Source organism: Vipera berus (genome assembly GCF_964194415.1).
Source record: "Vipera berus genome assembly, chromosome: 1".
Taxonomy (NCBI): Eukaryota; Metazoa; Chordata; class Lepidosauria; order Squamata; family Viperidae; genus Vipera; species Vipera berus.
The window spans coordinates 133,201,524-133,221,318 of NC_138202.1; the positions used below are offsets into that span (position 1 = coordinate 133,201,524).

Here is a 19,795-nt window from a genome sequence, read left to right on the forward strand (position 1 = left end):
ACAGTCTTTTTCAAACCTGGCAACTTTAAAATGTGTAGACTGCTGGAATTCCTATGCTGGCTGTTGTGAGTTGAAGTTGCCAAATTTGAAAAGCACTGGTTTAGCATATTCTATGTGGTTCCCAATTGAAGTAAGCAACATGCTAAACTGGAGCTTGTAACATATTGCCCATAGCTCTTCAATTTCTTTTAAAATGTGCATTGCTAATTTGTACCAGATCATTTATTTAGATATACAGGTCTATGAATCTTTAAAAAATAGACAGTAGCAAACATCATTACAGAATTACAAACAAACTCCATGCTCTTATTAAAGAGTATGAAGCAAACTTAATAATTGAACTACTAATATGCCAAAGAGTTTATTTTATGGTTTGCATTTCAGTGTGCTTTGGAGAAATTTAAATGTTTCCTTGATAACAACATCCAACTACCAGAGGGGTAGAGCTGTAAGGTTATAAATGTGGCTCACTTATGTTTGACATTTGCCTCCAAGGGATGGGTTAGAGACAGTACTAAAATTTTCCAGAACTATACTATCAAAAGAGAAAACAGAAAAATAAACAGATCGCTATATATTATTGTGGGAAATTAACAGTTTTTTTCAAAATAAATTAGATTAGAGCCTGGAGATGGACACCAGCATAGAAACTTACCTTAGTTTGTTTATTGAAGATTTATTGAATAAATATTATTGGTTGTATTTGTATAACTTGCTATGACAAACTCAATAAATCACATTCATCGGGCTTAAATAATATAAAAGCACTCATGGCTTAGCAACCTGTGTGAATCCATCTATTGTGGATATAACCCACAGTTATGGCCTAATATATTTTGACTACCGAAGAAGTCTTTCCAATTAAAATTCACCACAGAATACAGTTTGTTTATGGTGATGACTGTGTTGACATGAATAGTGTGCATTGCTGGACTTAAAAAAACAACCCTGTGCAGATGGCTAATGGGAAAGCTGATTTATGTGGTCAAGGATGATCTGTGACAGCAGGCCATGAGTTTCATTTGCAAGATGAGTTCCTTCAGGCTGACACAGAAATAAAAGCTCCAGGGGTGGAAATTTGCCACCAATTGTTATCAAGCTAGAAGAATTGTAAAAAATTTCTTCACAGTATGTAACAGTATGTAGGAATGACTTTGGGAGACAGGGGGAAGAGCCACAACCAGAGGAATAGTTGGATAAGAGACAGTTTCACCAGCAACAGGAATATGATTGTGGCAAACAGAAAGGATCTTTCCTAGTTTCTTGCACTATAAAGGCAACGGGGGAGAAATGTACTTTCAGACTTGTAAGATTCTGTTAATGAAACCTTCCAATAAAGTAGAATTAGTTCATCTGGGCATGCTTCTTGTCTGGACTGCCTTGCAAAGCTGATACACCATTATGACTCGGAAATGAAGCCTCAGCTCACCACAAAGCATTGCTTCTGAAGAAACAGTTCAAAACCCAAACCTCGGAAACACTCAGGGTTATGTTTTTTTTTGGGATATCTGTGGATTTTTCTTGAACATGATTAAAGAGAGTGCTTTATTCAAAAGTTTGAAACACCAATTAAATCAGAGTTTAGAAGCACCAGGACAAATTGATGTAATGGGACAGTGCCGGCCTTATACTTCATAATCTACCCAAGCATCAATTGCAAAATTGGATCTCCCTATTTTACCAATACAGCTCAGTCTTGGTGTCATCGAATTCCATCTTTTCCCAACATTGAAGGAATGGCTTAGTGGGCATTTGTTTGATTCAGGTGGAAAGGATCATGAGGAGTTGGCTGAAGAGACAAAGCATGGAGCTCCTTTGTGATGGCATTAAGAAGCCTATCCGTTTTTGACAGAATTGTGTACTGAGTGATTATGGGGATAAATAAACATAGGTAGCAAAAGAGCTCATTTCAAATTTTATTTTATTTTCATTTATCAAAATGTCTGTTTAAACCAAAGTTATAGAGTTGGAGGCATTCATTTTCATTCCAACCTTGTTTGTCCCTTATATTGCTGTATTAGTCACATCAAATGCGTTGAGTTTTTTCTTCTTGTACTTGCCAAACAGCTTTGCTCTTACTACTCCTACTTGCTATTTTTTTATACACCAGTTCCTATGGCAACACTGAATCTCTACATCTGCCATATGCCACCCACTCTAACTTAATTTCCCAGGCCTCAGTCGTGGTTTTGATATTTGGCAGATTAACTGCTGAGAAGGCACAGTGCTATAGGAATTGCTGTGTACAGTACACTGGGACTAAGGGGAGAGAGCGCAGGAATAGTAATGTGGTCTAAGAATTACTGCTGGATGGAAATCTACAGCAGATAAAATGTTTGTTGCCTTCTTCGACTAGTCTGAGACTCCTTTACGCTACATGAGCATCACTGATTTCCCAGTTTGAAGAATGGGATTCGTACAGTGTAAAAAGTTGTGGGTTCATTTATCTGACAAATGATGATGATATTATCCATTCAGTCGTGTCTAACTCTTGGCAATTTTTTGGGTCAAGTCTCTATCTCCACATCTCCCGAACTTGCACGACTTCTGTGAGTTTTCCAGTGTGGTGTCAGCTTTAAAACACCTGTCCATTTGTCTTAAAGTGATTATATACTAATTAGACATCTTTTCTGCCTAAGGATGCTAGGAATAGTATTAGCAAATAGCAAAAGCACTTAGACTTGTATCCTGCTCCATAGTGCTTTATAGCCCTCTCTAAGCAGTTTACATAGTCAGCATATTGCCCCAAGCAATCTGGGTCCTCATTTTACCAACTTCAGAAGGATGGAAGGCTGAGTCAACCTTGAGCTGCTCAGGATCGAACTGCCGGCTCTGGGCAGAGTTAGCTTGCAGTATGGCATTCTAAACACTGTGCCACCACAGCTCTATTAGGTAGTCCTCGACATATGACCATAATTGAGCCCCAATTTTCTGTTGTTAAGTGACACATTTGTTAAGTAAGCTTTGCCCTATTTTATGACCTTTCTTGCCACAGTTGTTAAGTGAACCACGGCAGTTGATAAGTTGTTAAGTGAATCACGGTTGTTAAGTGAATCTGGCTTCCCCATTGACTTTGCTTGTCAGAAGGTCACAAAAGATGATCACATGACCCTGGGACACAGCAACAGTCGTAAATATAAACCAGTTGCCCAGAATCTGAATTTTGATCGCATGATCATGGGGATCTTGCAACAGTCATAAGTGTGAAAAATGGTCATAAGTCACTTTTTTCAGTGTCGTTGTATCTTTGAATGGTTACTAAATGAACTGCTGTAACTTGAGGGCTACCTGTATATAGGCTGGTTTGATTTGCAGAAAATAAAGGTAGATTATAAATGTAATACAAAATAAAAAATGAATGTGATACAAAATAAACGGAAGATAACTTCAATAGTTTGTACCATCTTGCCTTTTTCACATATGCCCAGAGGACACCTCAGCCTGACACACTGCCATATGTTTTGTCAGTTTCACTTTCACAGGATTCCCACATCAATTTAAATCACAAAATGACTTATTTTGTTCTGATTTATTATCCAGCCATTATTGTATGTAAAGTACATTTTGTAGTTTAGCATATTGTGTAACTCCATCTTTGGTTTAGCAAATTATTGTCTATAGAGATACATAATCCTATCCTAACATCTCATTAATTTGCTGGCATATTATTGAAATATGGACACTGGACAAACATAAAAGTTGAACTGCTTGTTTCAGGCTTATTGACATGGATTAACTACACCACAGTCTGGAAAGGGTGCCGAACCAGGCACTGGGTTAGCTGGTCCAGATCTTCTGTGCAACCACCAGAGTGACCTCCTGCCAGGAGCCTGCCAGGAGCCTTCACCAGTGTCCACTGGTGAAACTGGCTACCACCGGCCCTGACCTCTCCATCTTAACTGCCTACTTGCCTGCAGCCACAACAAACCAAATGCTCAGTGAGCCCCAGCCTCCACCAAGCCCTGCCTGCTAGCCCTACTGCTGCTGGGACATTACTCAGCCACATTGGGTGCTGTGCAGTCACCAAGTGGCTGCCCATGCTGCTGCCCTCGTGGGGCTCTTTTCCCTTCTGGCTGCACTGCTCTGGGCTGTCCTGCTGGGCTGCTCCTGCCTGGCAGAGGGCAAGTCGTCCCAGATCTTCCATGCAACTGCCGGAGTGTCCCCCTGCCAGCCTGCCAGGGCCCTTCACCAGCGACCACTGGTAAAAGTGCACCACGCACACCTCTGCCTTTGGGCTGATGAGTGCCACCAGCCTGCACACCTACTCGGTGTTGCAGTCGCCAGGTTAAGATTGTGATATATTTTATATTGTAACCACTTCTGGAACTTAAAATTCTAGCCACTGTTGGAAACAGAGTTTGGATTCCTTAGCTGGCAACTTTAATTTGATAGAGAGAGAACACGGATTTGGCAGGTGAGAGCATCTGGATGCCTCAGTTGGGACTTAGATACTAAAGAGGTCAGCCCAACTTAATACTTGGGGATTCTGTGATATCAGGCCAAGCCAAGTATTCCAACAGAATGCATTATTATTATTGACCTCTGGTTTTGCATTGGCATGGATGCAGGAAGGCAGGGATCTGCCATCTGCGTCTGATTTTGCCCTGCTGGGGGTCCTAAAAAGGGCCTAAAGTTGCCCCGAAGAGGCTATGAAGAGGAGGAGTACCTCATTGATCACAAAGAGATGGCGGTCTTTTCATTCGATCCGAAGAAAAGCCTCCAAAATGGCAGGGGGAAAAATGGCTACATTCCTGTGGCCGGTCATTAGCTGATGACAACTGAAGAAAAAAAGCACCAAATAGCACATCGTAAGCAGCATGTTTGGAACTGGGTGAGAATATTGATCCTTTCTTTACTGTTTTACAACCAAATTTCCTGGAAAAGGCTCCCAAGAAGCTAAAAACCTCTGAATGTGAGCAGAAGCGGTGTTTTAATTTTATGGGGGAAACATACAATACTGAAGTGGAAGTAACATAAAGCTATAGCTTTGATAAATTTGAGAACTAAGATTTTCTCTTTGAAAAAAAACATTGAGGCAAAATATAAGAAATCAATTCTTTCTTTTAAGAGTGGAAAATTAACTTTGAATGACATCTAATGGTGGATTTGTGTATAGCACTATAACTTGCTTCCTGGCTGCTTGGTGACTCCTAGCCTGGGAGAACAGCTAACAATAAAGGAAAATATTTTGGCATACTTATCGCCCCGACCTTCTTGGATTATAAATACCTGCTGAGCTTGGACTTTTAACTTCAAGAGCTAGTGGGAGAGAAAGAAAAATTTGACCTTGGACTACGCCTGGCTGGGAGAAACTCTTGAGCTGTTTTCAGAGAGGTTGAACATTTTGAACACTTCAAACATTGTGGATTACAACGTTGCCTGACTGACAATTTTTGGGTACTTGAGACAAAGCATCACTATAAAATATTGTTTTCAGGACTGAACCTATACTTTGGAATCTATTGGATTATAAAGGCTACACATAAAGGCCAGAAAACTAGATGAAACTTTGATCTACTCTTACTGAGACTGGTGATACTAGAAGATCTCCAGGAATAATGCCTCAAGAAAAAACAAACACCTTTCAGAAGGAAATATACTCTATGCTATAACTAATTCACCAAACAATTTTTGCATACAAAGAGGGCATAAAAAACATAATGAGACGAAAAACAATTTAGATACTATAAATGAGCAAATCTCCAAATTAAATCTACAACTAGAAACTCCCAGGCAACGACTTCAAAGTATGAACAAACAAACCAGAAACTAGAAGACGAAGTAGAGGAAACTGATTTAGAGATGGAAGAGTTAAAATAAGGGAAATATAAACAACCATATACAAACAAAATACTGCAACATTTAGCGATAACAATGAAAATGCAAAAGACCCTTTACCCCTTAGGTCTGCAAAATACATCTGATGGCAAGGAAGAAGATTTGGAATATAGAGCTGTTAGGGAAAATGCCACAATTTGGGAGACAAGGAATGAAAAGAGAAACTGAGGGAGAAGGAAACTGGGAGTTGTTTAAGGAATATAAATGGGCAGAATTCTCCCCCCAAAATACCTAAATTGTCTTCCTTATGGCCAAGCAAATTTCACAAAAATAGAAAGAAAATTTCTGGGCAACTTAATTGCCCTGCCTTGGAAAGCTACTTGGCAAAGAAAGAAAGAGTTAGATTTAAAAAACAGAAGATTTGACCTTTTAGAGAGGGCATTATATGTTCAAATACTTATTTGAATAAGACTAAAAGAACGGTTGACCTTTAGATACGATTAAATTTTTATAATGAAAGATATGATTTAGAATTAAAATAACATTTTTTTTCTTTCTTTCTTTTTTTTGTTGATATGGGAAATATGAAAATAAGAGAAGCAGAAAAATGAGGTCAATGTGGCTGGTGTTCAAGCTAATTGATGAATTCTAATTTCAACATTTTGTGTCCTTTGCCCTGATTCTCAATTCCTTTTACAGGTTCTTTATCACAGATAGCCTGTCCTCATCAGTGGGATTCAAGAAACAGCAGCTTCTGCACTCTCACAGGCTAATTATCTGTTGGTGTCATAGCACCCTCTATGACTCATTCAGCAAACTCATCTTCCTTAATAATAGAATCAGAAAATGATGAAAATGTCAGCAAATGGTGCAGATAAAACGCTTCTCTGAAAAATCAGAGTAGGCAACAAATCCCCAGGAGCAGGAATATGGGAATCTAGAAGAAAGGGCAAGTCAACAAGAAATCTCTCTCTTCCTTTAGCAGAACACTCTATGAGCAGAGTTTTGTTTTCAGATAGTCTGGATCAGTTTTCCAGGCCGGTGGTGTGGTGTGGATTTGCCCGCAGACGTGGCCATGCCAAGCAGGGGAAGAGTGTTTGAGTCCCAATCCTGAGCTCTTCTTCCCTAATCAACCACCTTTCTTTTGTCTAGGCTGGAAATTAGAATACTAAACTGGGAAAAGCAAGGTCAAAAAAAGCTGTAAACAATGTGTTGTAGCTTCAGCTGAAAAATGACCTTGTCAGCAACTTATCATAGGCTGATACTGGTGTCTTCCAGTGTTAGGGAGACAGTCTGGTTTGGTGGATAAGGCACAGGCTAAAAACCAGGAGACTGTGAGTTCTAGTCCCACCTTATGCAATCACACTCACTCAGCCCACATTAGGCTTTGAAGACAAGCCTGTCAGTCAATTCCTATTGTGATCAATAGATCAGGGCTTGGCTGATCTGAAAAAAAACCAGACCCTGTACTTGCAAGAGAACAGGAGGAAAAATACCGGTGTTTTAAAATTTCACAGATTTAAAGTTTAATTACAAACTGCTTTGTTGCTTTAGAAATGTCAGAGCTTCGGAATGTAAGCACTGCTTTACTGTTTTAAACTGAAGGATCCATGTTGATTCTCTTCCTTTTCCATACGTGAACATGGGAAGATCACAAACAGGACACGTGGGAGGTTATCGCTGCCTTTTTTTTGCGTGCGCAAAACATGACAATAGGATGTAATTGCTATAAGACAATAGGTTCTATGTTGAATTGCTTTAACAAGACTTGATATGTAGACAAAAAGTTCCTCAAAATGAAAACTATAATTTTTCACTAAATAGAAAATACTCATCTTTTTTTTTTACTACTTTGGAATGACTCAGTTTGAACTCCAGTGGGTGCTGAACCCGACAGATTAATTTTATCATTATATATTTATATTTTATATTTATATTTATTTGATTTATATACCGCCCTTCTCCCGAAGGACTCAGGGCGGTGTACAGGGCAATAAATATCAAAAATACAGGATACAAAAATTAAAAACAAATTAAACAATTGTGCCCGATACAATAAATTAGTTAAAATCTATAATTAAAACCCCAAACCCATCAGACCAGGCCGGCTTGTTCGAATAAATAGGTCTTTAGATCACGTCGGAAGGAGCGGAGGTTGGGAGCCATCCGGAGCTCAACCGGTAAACGGTTGCACAGGTCTGGCGCGCCCACAGAGAACGCCCTCCCCCTGGGGGTCACCAGTCGGCATTCTCTGACCGGTGGCACATTTGTTGTGCAAATGTGTTTCTCATCCCATCGCAGCCTTTCTACACAGAAGCAATCGAGGAACCGAAGTTCAGTGTACAGAGATGTATATCGGAAGATCCAAATAATGATTAGCACACATAGTTGAGATTACATTTGCGCTGCCTTTTGGTTTTCAAAGTGGTATTTCCTTTATTTTAAAATCTGATGCTTCATCTAGTTTCAGAATATTTAAGCTGAAAAGAGAACCCACTGAAGGATGGTCTCCTCTTTCCCTGGTTTGAAATGCTATACAGTAGAAATTTTAATTATTCAACATAGTTGCCATGTTTCAGTTTGGGATATTACTGTCATGATTCAGTATAATGTGATTGTTAAGGTGTTGAACTAGGACTGGGGGAATCAACCCAATCTTATTGGGTGTCTTTGAGACAGTTCCTCTCTCTCTCAGCCTAATCTTCCTGAGAGGTTTGTTACTTAGTAGATAACTTGAGGGTTTCATTTTGAACTCTTGGAGAAAAGGTGGGTGAAGTATCTGGTATTTCTGGGGAATGGTCAAGGTGCTTTGGAACAAACATTTTTGCAATGAAAATATGTAAATTGCAATATATAAACTGCAATAAAAGCATTATTAAACCTTCATTCTTCCGCAGCAGAAGGATTGCTTTGATAAAAGTGAATTCCACTCCCAGTTCTCCCAATGTAAATAACTGCACCATCCCAAGTTAGATCAGGGACTTCTGGCAGTAAGTCCCCAACCTTCATGAAACCAATGGCTAATAAAGCAGACCGGGAAAGGAGTGAAACAGCCCCGTCTGTTTCTCGCCCCTTCCGCAGCCACGGGCACGAGTGACAGTTGTGCAGAGGAGAAAGTGAGGAAGGTGTTCGTTCTCTTGCTCTGCCAGTCTCTCTCTCTCTCTCTCTCTCTCTCTCTCTCCCTCCCTCCCTCCCTCTCTCTCTCCCTCCCTCTCCCTCCCTCCCTCCCTCTCCCTCCCTCCCTCCCTCCCTCCCTCTCTCTCTCTCTCTGTGTGTGTTTGTGTGTGTGTGTGTGTCCCCGAGTGTGTGTGTCCATTCTACCTTACCCAGGGCGTGCTCAAGGCAGCAGCGCCTTAACTAGCCAAGAACCGCTTCTGCGGCTCTCTTGATGCAATGAGAGTCCTCCCCCCACTACCACCACATCCTAACGGGAAGAGACTCTTTGGACGTCATGGCAACATCATGGACACACATGCTGGTTACCTTCTGGCCACCTCTGCCCAGCAGGCACAAAACTCCAAAGGCGGCACAAGCAGCTCTGTCGCGTTTTATATTTGCCATCCCCCCCCCTTGCCCGCTATATGCTCCTTTCCCATTCGGCTGCTCCTCTTCCCCTCCGGGATCTCACCCGTGGGAACGCTTGGCTCCAACCACGCATCCACACCAACGCGCGCAGCCAGCGGGGGCCGAGCCCGCCCTTCCTCTCCGGCCTCGGCCCCTGGGCCTCGCTCTGATCCCGCTCTTCTCTCGTTGGTCCGCAGGGCCGCCTTCCCTCCCCTGCGGGCTGGATCTCGGGACCAGGCGGCGGGCGCGGCTTCCAGGTGGGCGGGTGTCAAAGCCGCCGTCAAGGCGCTCCAGGCGGAGGAGCGCACGACTCGGAAGCTGAGTGAGCCGGTGCAGCCGCGGCTCTCCGAGAGATCCCAACCGCGGACCATCAGCCGCCGCCGCCGCCACCACCACCTCCGCCACCATGCCGCCTCTGAAGGTCTGCATTATCGGATCCGGCAACTGGTGAGGATTACGGACGCCGGGGAAGGGGTGGGGGTGGGGGAGGGCAAGGGGACAGACCTGTTGAGAAACCCCCCTCCCCGCTCCACCTGCGTTTGCCACTTCCAGGGAGCTCAGCTTGAGGTTTTCCGGTGTGTGCGGGGGGGGGGGGACGGGGACACGGCGGAGAAGGATCGCCCCTGGTCTCTTTATTTTTAATTTTTATTTTATTTTAATCCCATTTATATCCCGCCCTTCTCCGAAGACTCAGGGCGGCTTACAAGCTTAGCAGTAGTAGCCTTCATTCGATGTATATGCCTGCTTATTAGGGCTTTCACACACACCCCAAGCGGCATTATTACAAAGTCAGCTTAATTGCCCCCAACAATCTGGGTCCTCATTTTACCTTCTCGAAGAGCGAGAAGTGATCCCAGCGTCCCTGTCAGCAGATCGGAGGGAACGACGATGGTATCTTTTTTTTTTTTAAAGGGAGTCGCAAGTTTTGTAGGCGGCCAGTTCTTGGTCAGACCGTTCAGTCGTCAGGAAGCGCCGGTCTCCCCTGGTATCATTACACAGCTGAGAAAATAGCGACACCCTCCCTACAATTCTCCTGGCCGCTGCCCCCCCCCGCCCCCCCCGCCAGTTACCACGTAGGAGTAGCGTTTGGACAGCCTCCTGCGGGGTCCAAGGAGGGTCTGTTGTAGTAAAATCACCCGTGTTTTGTGGCGTCTTAGGTTATACATTTATTAAGGCCTCTGCTTTCCTGGACAGGATGACTGACACCTGTCTTTGGGGGGGAGGAGGAAATAGGGAACTGAGGGGGAAATGAAATGTAGGAAGTAGAGTGAGGTATTAGCTAACTTAGAAATTGCAGCCACTTGAAATATTTTATTTTGAGGATTCACACATTCTCACCCACTCGCACTGAGGTTCATGAAGGCTTCTGCCGCTGCACGTTTTGGTTTTTAAGATATTCCAAGACTTCTGATAGTTAAATTATTCTTTGAATACCCTTTATCTACTATTCCCCAAAACAGGGCACTCAGGAAATAAATGTTCTTTCTAGCCTGGTGATCAGCATGGGGTTTTTAAACCTATTTTGGAATATTTCATTAAAATATATAGTAGTGTCCACTTTTCCTTCAAAAAAAAAATTCAAGGACTTCTCTCATTTCTTCATAATTTTGTAAATTCAATAATCACATGAATTGAGTGAAACTGAAAAAGAAGTATTTGACACAAGATCACAATGAACTGGAAATTCAGTATAATGATATATATGGTAATGATACATAAAGACACTAGATAGAGATAAATATTAGATTTCCTCTTTAGGTGTTTGCAAGGATTGGAATTGTATACCAGATAATACATCAAATATATTCTTAAAGAATTTAAAGAGAAACCCAGAGGGAACTGGAATGCAATCTTAGCTGTCTAGTCATAACAACATTTTGATAAAACGTCTTTTGCAAAAGACAATCCAGTCCACATGATTTATGTAGGCGAAGGAAACATTGGTTCTGTTTTGGATTAACAGTGCTATTCATCTAGAAATACATGGGGGGGAATCCAAGCAACTGAAAATTTACAATTTAATTTACAATTTTTTTAAAAAGGACAGGCAAGGATGAAATAAAATAAGAAAAAAATGGACTGTACTAGTATCCATAATCTAAGTCTCCTAAATATTAACCAGGCCCAAGCTTTCCTAGCTTCTGAATCCAGAAGTATGTCTTACTTCAAAAAAGGATTAGGAGGGATATGGTTGATTTGTTTTGGAGGGGGCTAAGTGGATTATTGTCAGCCACGATTTATATCATTTATTTCTTTATAACCTTACTGGTTAATTCTTAAAGTGAGCTTTTGAAGTTAGCATCTTAATAGAAAAATAATAGAGGAGTTCTAGCATTAGACAGAGCGAGGCACCTTTCTCTGATATCTGCTTGTTGGCTCAAATTCCAGGTCCTAAAATGACTTGATTATACACTTTTCTGTCCCAGGCAACAAACTCCCCTGGGTTGACACTTATTGTATATGTTCAGATTATAATACCTGATTTACAAGCTGAGACTCTAACAATGTTTATGCTGATCAAATCCATTTTTCTCTTCAGTACCCCACCCTGCTTGTTTCATGAATAGTCTCTGTTAATCATCGTTCAGTTTATTTAAAGCTTTACATTTCTATTATGCAACAGAACAGCTTTGTTAACCAGACATCCAGTTTGGCTATTCTCCCAGAAATCCACATTCTGAAGGAAGCATTGTTTTGCTTGAATGACTTATTCAGTCTTGAACTGTATGCATTACGGGTGGCCAAAGGCTTTTGCCCAGCAGTTGATAGAATTTCTTGATCTGATGATAGCATATTCCAGTTTCCTCCAGTTTACCTGCTCCATGTTCTTCCAGTCTCGATAGTGATACCAGCTGCAAAGCTTCCTTCTTCCTTCTTTGGGTCTTTTCTCTTAGAAGCAGATTTCAGTACAAACTGAAGAGGCCGTCAGTGAAACCTCTAAAGCTGGCAATCCCTTGGTACAGCAGACAAGATCCATTTTAGAAGATTTTTAAAAGTTTCCTGAATGACAGAAACACACTGTTTATCACTGAGGTCATCAGTAACAATGAAGGGAACTACTGAGAATCTTTGCACAATCCTCAGGTGTGCAGAAGTGATTAGATTCTAGGAAAGTAAAGACAAGTTCTCCCTTGAGTCGAACAACTTCATTAACGCAATGATGCAATTTCCCTACAATCTCCAAGCATTGGCCAGGCCTAGCTGTGCTTCGCTTCCAAGTCCATATAGCACCAAGCAGGTGCTGTCATCTACTAAAACTAAATTCTGGAATGTACTTTTAAAAATGTGTCTGTACATTTAAACACAGCATTGAGTGGTCTGTGGCCATAGATTCACATACTGTCTCTAGCCGATTTGTTCAGCAGAAACCATTGAATCATCTTGGGACCCAATTTTGGTGTTTGTTTGTTTTTTTTAAAAAAGAAGATGCATTAATAAGCGCCTTAGATTTCTAATAGTCTTAAGCTATTTTAATAAAACTCCCAAGCGCTCCAAATTTGGTAAAGTACTAAAGACTCAAGGGATGTGGTGGCTTAGTGGGTTAGGACGCTGAGCTTGTCGATCAGAAGATCGGCAGTTTGGCGTGTCGAATCCCAAGTGCCGCGTAACAGAGTGAGCGCCTGTTACTTGTCCCAGCTTCTGCCAACCTAGCAGTTCGAAAGCACGTAAAAATGCAAGTAGAAAAATAGGGATCACTACGGTGGGAAGGTAACAGCGTTCCGTGTGCCTTTGGCGTCTAGTCATGCTGGCCACATGACCACGGAGACGTGCTCGGACAAGCGCTGGCTTTTCAGCTTTGAAACGGAGATGAGCACCGGCCCCTAGAGTTGGAAACGACTAGCACGCATGTGCAGGGGAACCTTTACCTTTACCTTTACCTTACTAAAGACTTTCCTTTGTCTGCTCAGGTATCACTGCCATCAGCTACTCAGTTTCAAAAGATTTTTTTCAAATTGCATTATCCAGGCACAAATTGGTGGCTTGCCCTTGAAAATTAGCATATGAAACTCTGTGGCTTTTATTATCTTGTCTTTAGGGAACAATCTGAACTTTTCCAGTAATATATAAAAGCTTAAGAACCAAGGTAGTGCAATGATGAAGTTGGGTCAACCTGATCCTAGTCCTACATAAGCATGGAAGCTAGCTTGATGACTTTGGGCCAGTCACTCTTCCTCAGCCTAACCTGAGAAGTCATCAACAATCTATTAAACTGCACTGGAACCAGCATAATAGATTACAGCCCAAAACCTTCAATGCAGGCTCTTCATCCTACAGTGGATCGACTCAGGCCGATTGTAATAATATACCAACAAGTGGATGTTTTGTGAGCTGCATTGAACTGTTCTAGGAGCTTTTAACCCTGGTCTCCTGATTCTCACCACCACCACCCCAAAGAAAAAAATAATGTGGCATGGAAAGATCATGCCTGATAATTCATTATCAGGGATAATGAATTAGTTAAAAATGAATCTGATGTCGAGTTTAATAGCCAATATTTATACATTGCTTCATGGTTAAATAATTGGCAGGAATACTAGAGTCAACCAGCAACTGTTTCTGAATATGAAATAGCTAATCTTGTATAAAGATCACGAACTTTGCATATTGTACCTTTTTAACAAGAGAACAGCTATTGAGAAACATGTGCAGGTGTCTTTGTGCAAGACAGGGTTGTTGTTGTTTTTTTACAACGTTTTTGAAAAGATTACTCAGCTATGCACTCTAACATAAATTTTGCTGGTTAAAGAAATATGGTTCCGATTCCAAGACATAATAAATTGGTGCATAGAGCTTGAAGTTTAGTTTCTCTTCCTCAGTTCCAAAAACTTGGTGTCCTTCTATTTCCTCTGCTCAGAAGGACATGATCTCATGAAGCTCACCCCATGAGCCCTGTCAGCATTTCCAACTTTGTAAGTTCACACTCCTCATTTCTGAGAGACTTTGACCAACAATCTTTTTGTATCAAAGTGGTTTCAATTATATGTATCACACTTGTCACCCTGACAAACCAGAGATTGGAGAGCTCACTTTGGTTTTGGAATGGCAAAAGAAATAATAAGAAACAAATGATTATTGTAACAATGACACAATGAAATTTATGTTGCTTCCTTTGAAAGTTGTTCTCCCCCCTCAGAAATCTGGACTTTCTTGAAAAAGAGGTCATAAATTTTACATATTGCAAACCGTAGAGCTTTCACAATGATACTACAAATGTGCTTGTGTAACAAATCCTTGAATCTGGCTGTCCTATTGCCCAGTTTTATTTTGTTTGAGACATAATAGCCTTTGTTGAGAAATAGTTTTTGCTATTGGAAAGAAATAGATCAGGAGACTAACTTTTGAAAGCCAAAGGTTAGGGATATACTCCTGGGATATATTATGAACAACACGGGTGTCCTCGTATGCAGTTTAAAAAGTCAAGATGGCAGCCATAATAGTGCCTTAACTTATTTTTAAGCCCACTGTCAGAATTCCTCCAGGATATTGTGATTGCCATCTGAATTATTGACAATACCATGTGGACAGCCATGCCAGGATATTGCTTACTCAAGAAATATACTACATTTAATTGAAGGGAAAACTAATTTGTTCCCTAAATAATTTACTTTTAAATAGGAGAATTGTTTTAGAACAGTGAAGAAAGAAATAATCAAGGCAGATTTTTTTTCCTTTCTCTCTGGTAATCATTGGAGCTGATTGCCTGAAATTCAGGATGATTTTTCCATGCAATACAATGTTAAAATATGAAGAAGAAAATTGGCAATCTTGGAGAGATTCATTTCTTACTTCATTAATTCCTTCTCTATTATAACTGTGCAAGTTGCAGAAATTCAGCATAACACCGAAAAGCATCCATCTATAAGATGCTTCCCCCCGCCCCCCTTCATTGGTTTTGCATCATCATTCCCAATTACTATCCTCCACAATTCCGGATTCCTGAATTTCCTTTTCATTATTGTCATATGTATAGAAGTTTCTTCTCAGAGGAGGACATAATGAAACCTAATGGGATTAGACTTATCCATTTAAATCAGCATTGGGGATCTAAAGCCACATATAGTAAAGCAGTGAGGATGTCAATTTGAAGAGGGGAAAAATGAAGGAAGGAGAGAACTGTTTCCTTGCCAAATTTCTGTTGGCATCAGTGCCTAGTGGTAAGAAGTGCTGATGAGAAACGGAATGTATAAGGGACATCTAGATGAGAGAAGAGTTAGATTCTTGGCCTTTGAATGCTTTGAAAATAATTCCAAAGAAGTTATTCAGATGTTCTGCAAGCTTAGCAACCCTTATATTAATCAAAGCAACCCATCCTCATTTTCACAAAAGCCTGGGGGAAAAGGGGAACAGTGACTCTTAGATTCACATAACTTTAATGATGGAAACTTTCAGATTGGCATCCCTGATAGTCCTGGCTGAGGTGCCACAGGACCGCTCCAGGAGTGGTGTCTAAATCTAGGATGTGCAATGACATCAGAGATGCTTATTAAATATATTGGAAATACAAGAATATTAAGTACAATTAATTCAATGTATTTAAATTGTTGTTGTTGTTAGCTGCGAAGTTGAATCCGACCCATCGCGACCCTATGGACAATGTTCCTCCAGGCCTTCCTGTTCTCTACCATCTTCTGGAGTCCATTTAAGCTCACGCCTACTGCTTCAGTGACTCCATCCAGCCACCTCATTCTCTGTCGTCCCCTTCTTCTATTGCCCTCAATTTTTCCCAGCATTAGGCTCTTCTCCAGTGAGTCCTTCCTTCTCATTAGGTGGCCAAAGTATTTGAGTTTTAGCTTTAGGATCTGGCCTTCTAAAGAGCAGTCAGGGTTGATCTCCTCTAGGACTGACCGGTTCGATCGCCTTGCAGTCCAAGGGACTCGCAGGAGTCTTCTCCAGCACCATAGTTCAAAGGCCTCGATTCTTTGGCGCTCAGCCTTTTGTATGGTCCAACTTTCACTGCCATACATTGCAATGTATTTAAACACACTTAATGAAATCAAAAGAAGGTTTTTTGTTGTGGCTTCCTCTACTTTTTAATTTGTCGCTCACACTTTTTCAAGCAGTTCTGCCTGTGTCTACTACTTAACTAACTAACAAATAAATATTGAAGTGTTTGCATCAAAGATGATATAAAGAAAAATATATAATATTTAAAGAAATCACATCTATTAAATTTTAGTCTAGGTGGAACTTTTATTCTAAAAGTGCATTAAAAAAAGGATCCACTTTGGATAGCTTAAAAAAAACCCCTCAAAGGATATGTTTAAACTCCGCAAGTTGAAAATCCTTCCCCATCTCTGTCTCAGGCTGTTATTTATTAGAGTTATGTGAGTCTCATATTTTCTCCAGGAACAAAAAAATAGCTTACATGGCATTTCTTCCACTGTAATTTGTTTGGCAACAGCATTTGCAGATTGGAACTTGTAATCAAAATGGGGTTGCATTATTGCAGTACAAAGTTTGTCCCTTTGGTACGTGCATCTGATAACATAATGCACCTATCAAATGTTTTGTGTGACTGTTATCCAGTGTTCTTCCATGGCTCAGTTAAGGCATTCCAAGAAGTGAATATAAGAATAATCCGGTTCTTAGCCCCTAAGGTATAAATAGCCTGAACATTTCATCACCAGATTATAATACTAATAAGCAGAAATCATGTGTTTTCTTCCAAAATCCAGTTAATTGAAGATGCTCTGCTACCTTTTGAATGTGGAGAGTTCTATCACCAATAGCTATTGATTGATCGAGGAGAACAAGCTTTATGTTTCTTTTATGTCTGTTGCAAAGTCAGCCAAAAAAAATTCAAGTTCATCAGGCAACCTAAAATTCAGACTGGTTTCCAAGGCCAGGGAAAGACTTAAACAGAAGTCCTCAACCCTTTTTGGATTGATGGCTTCATTTGGCATTTTGGCTGGGACTTTTGTTGTTGTTTTTAATGTTAAAAAATCAGCGGGTCAACCCTTTGAGGCAGATCAGGTCAAGAAATAGGCATAGCAAGGATTCCAGGAATACAATTTTATTGTTGTAAGGGTATACAGGTCGCCCTCCACATACAACCACAAAGGCGCCACATCCAAACAGCATTTAGATTTCTTTTTTCAATATAATCAGTCTGCTATATTTTTTTGAATTTTTTTTGTTTTGCACATGGCTGCCTAATTTATTACTCTGGCTATCTATTATGTTTTAGCTGTCTGTGTATAACTTTAAAGGGTGTCTTAAATTTATAGCTATTACCCATATGTTGTCTTCAAGCATAAGGTCAAGCTGACCTCTAGTCTCCTGAATCCTACTGAGGAACCATGTATAGGCTAAGCTTATAAACAAATCAGTTCTATAATATAAACATTGTAGAATCTGAATTCCATGATAAAAGATTTGATATTGAGAGTGGGGCCCCTAAATCTTTCAGTGTAATCTATTTTATTGTTGCAGCACCTGGCCTCAGGGGCTACAAGAAAGGTTGTCTCCATTCCTCAAAACTTTTGTCCTTTTTCAAGACCAAGGGTCAACTTGGCAACTTTAAGACTTGTGGACTTCAATTCCCAGAATTCCTCAGCCAGCTATGCTGGCTGGGGAATTCTGGGAATTGAAGTCCACAAGTCTTAAAGTTGCCTAGTTTGAAGATTCCTAATCAAGATTGTTGCAGCTGGAGTGCCTCTATTCCACTCACATCACTCTCTTCCCCTTATAGGCACAGATGAGGCTGGGCACCAACTATTCCTCTTGGTGTTTTGTTCATTCCATCTTTTTTTTCTTGAAAAAGACAATATATGGGCCAATCTATTTGTTCAGAGCATCTCCTCTGTTTGAGCAGAATTCAGCCTAGGGAGTGAGATCATGCGTTCAATAAGTCCTCCTCCTCCTCCTCCTCCTCCTCCTCCTCCTCCTCCTCCTCCTCCTCCAGGTTATCTAGATCAGCAGATGAGGCCGGAGCGTGGATTTGCTCCTGAGTTCAACTGAGTTGTGTGCCTTGTTTTAAGAGATAGAGCAAGTTATCATATATATTACAAAGTTCAAGTGGGAGGTAATAACTAATTAACGAATATTTATACTCTTCCTCATTTATGAAGCAAACTCTGGTTACATTGCTCAATCTGGCTGAGAGACAGAAGAAAGAGCCATAAAGAAAGAGATTTAATTCTGATAAACTTTCCTTTCCTTAGCTGAGATTTGCACTATTTGTCCTGAATTCTTCCTATCTGCCCCCTTAATGTATTAAACACATAAAATACACCAATATCTGTCTGTCTGTCTGTCTGTCTGTCTGTCTGTCTGTCTGTCTGTCTGTCTGTCTGTCTATCTATCTATCTATCTATCTATCTATCTATCTATCTATCTATCTATCTATCTATCTATCTATCTAAAACAAACTCTTTTATGACAAAAACAGTTTTAAAGACATGTAAGATGGGTACAGTATTACCTTTCTGCAACAGCAATTATTTTCACCATTCTTCTCAGCTTTTTGCAATAGATTTTTTTGCTAAAAGCTTTATTTTGTTAAGCTTTGTACATAGCAAAAAGTGACAGCTTCTACCTAATTTATGGGAATTCCATCAATTGCTATTGTTTTTTTTCCTTTTTTTACATATGCACCTGTAAAGCATGTGAATATTAATTCACCTGAAAGTTATTGAATAGATCATGTAAAATCTCCTTCTAGTTTTGCTCAGCTCCTAGTGATTCTAGCTAGATATGATCTATTATAGTACAGCAGACATGAGGAATGGAAAATGAGGTGCAACTCAACTGGCCAAGTGATTGATTAATTTTGGGGCATCATTTTATTTCCCTATGATGCTCTCTCCCTAATTTGGTCTTTTACAGCAGGGCTTTTCAACCTTTTCACCCATTGTACCACTTTTAGGATATGGCAACATCCGAGTACCACCAGTTGCCTAGCTCTAGCCATCTCTCGCTTAGGCTTGTGCGGTGCTGCCACCAATTCAGCTCATTCCCTTCGCCCGCTACCACTTTTCTAGGATGGTCGTGTACCACCTGCCAGGTACCAATGTACCACAGGTGGTACCCGTACCACTGGTTGAAAAGCCCTGATTTACAGTGGACTCATCACCACTGTAACCAAGTTCACCTTAATGCTATTCATCAAACTGGACAAACATAATTGTTATAGTCTATAGTATGGATGCTTTATAGAAAAGGTTAATGAATATAAGCTTGGGTCTCCTTCATAATTCTTTCTTTCTTTCTTTATTAAATTGCTCTGCTGCCCATTTAATTATGCAAAGTGATTCTATATTCATAAGAACTGAGTAATAATAAGGTGTCCTAGAGTCCTAAAGTTAGAGGGAGCCACCAAGGTCATAGAATGCAACTCCTGATCAATGCAAAAATTGAAATTCAAACATTCCAAAGTAGTTTCTAAGTCTTTTCTTTCTTTCTTTCTTTCTTTCTTTCTTTCTTTCTTTCTTTCTTTCTTTCTTTCTTTCTT

General features: G+C 40.5%; 2 protein-coding genes across 2 annotated transcripts in view; both read left to right on the top strand.

Annotated features, from left to right (window-relative positions):
* Window positions 1-10,436, top strand: part of LOC308668250 (uncharacterized protein) — a 281,434-nt gene extending 270,998 nt beyond the window's left edge. Inside the window, exon 2 of the mRNA XM_081328028.1 lies at window positions 10,050-10,436. The gene's annotated coding sequence lies outside the window, so the exon portion shown is untranslated. The remainder of the gene's footprint in view (window positions 1-10,049) is intronic.
* Window positions 9,552-19,795, top strand: part of LOC308668260 (glycerol-3-phosphate dehydrogenase 1-like protein) — a 28,134-nt gene continuing 17,890 nt past the window's right edge. The window contains exon 1 of the mRNA XM_081328038.1: window positions 9,552-9,789. Within this exon, the coding sequence (XP_081184164.1) occupies window positions 9,749-9,789 (41 nt within the window). The 5' untranslated portion in view covers window positions 9,552-9,748. The remainder of the gene's footprint in view (window positions 9,790-19,795) is intronic.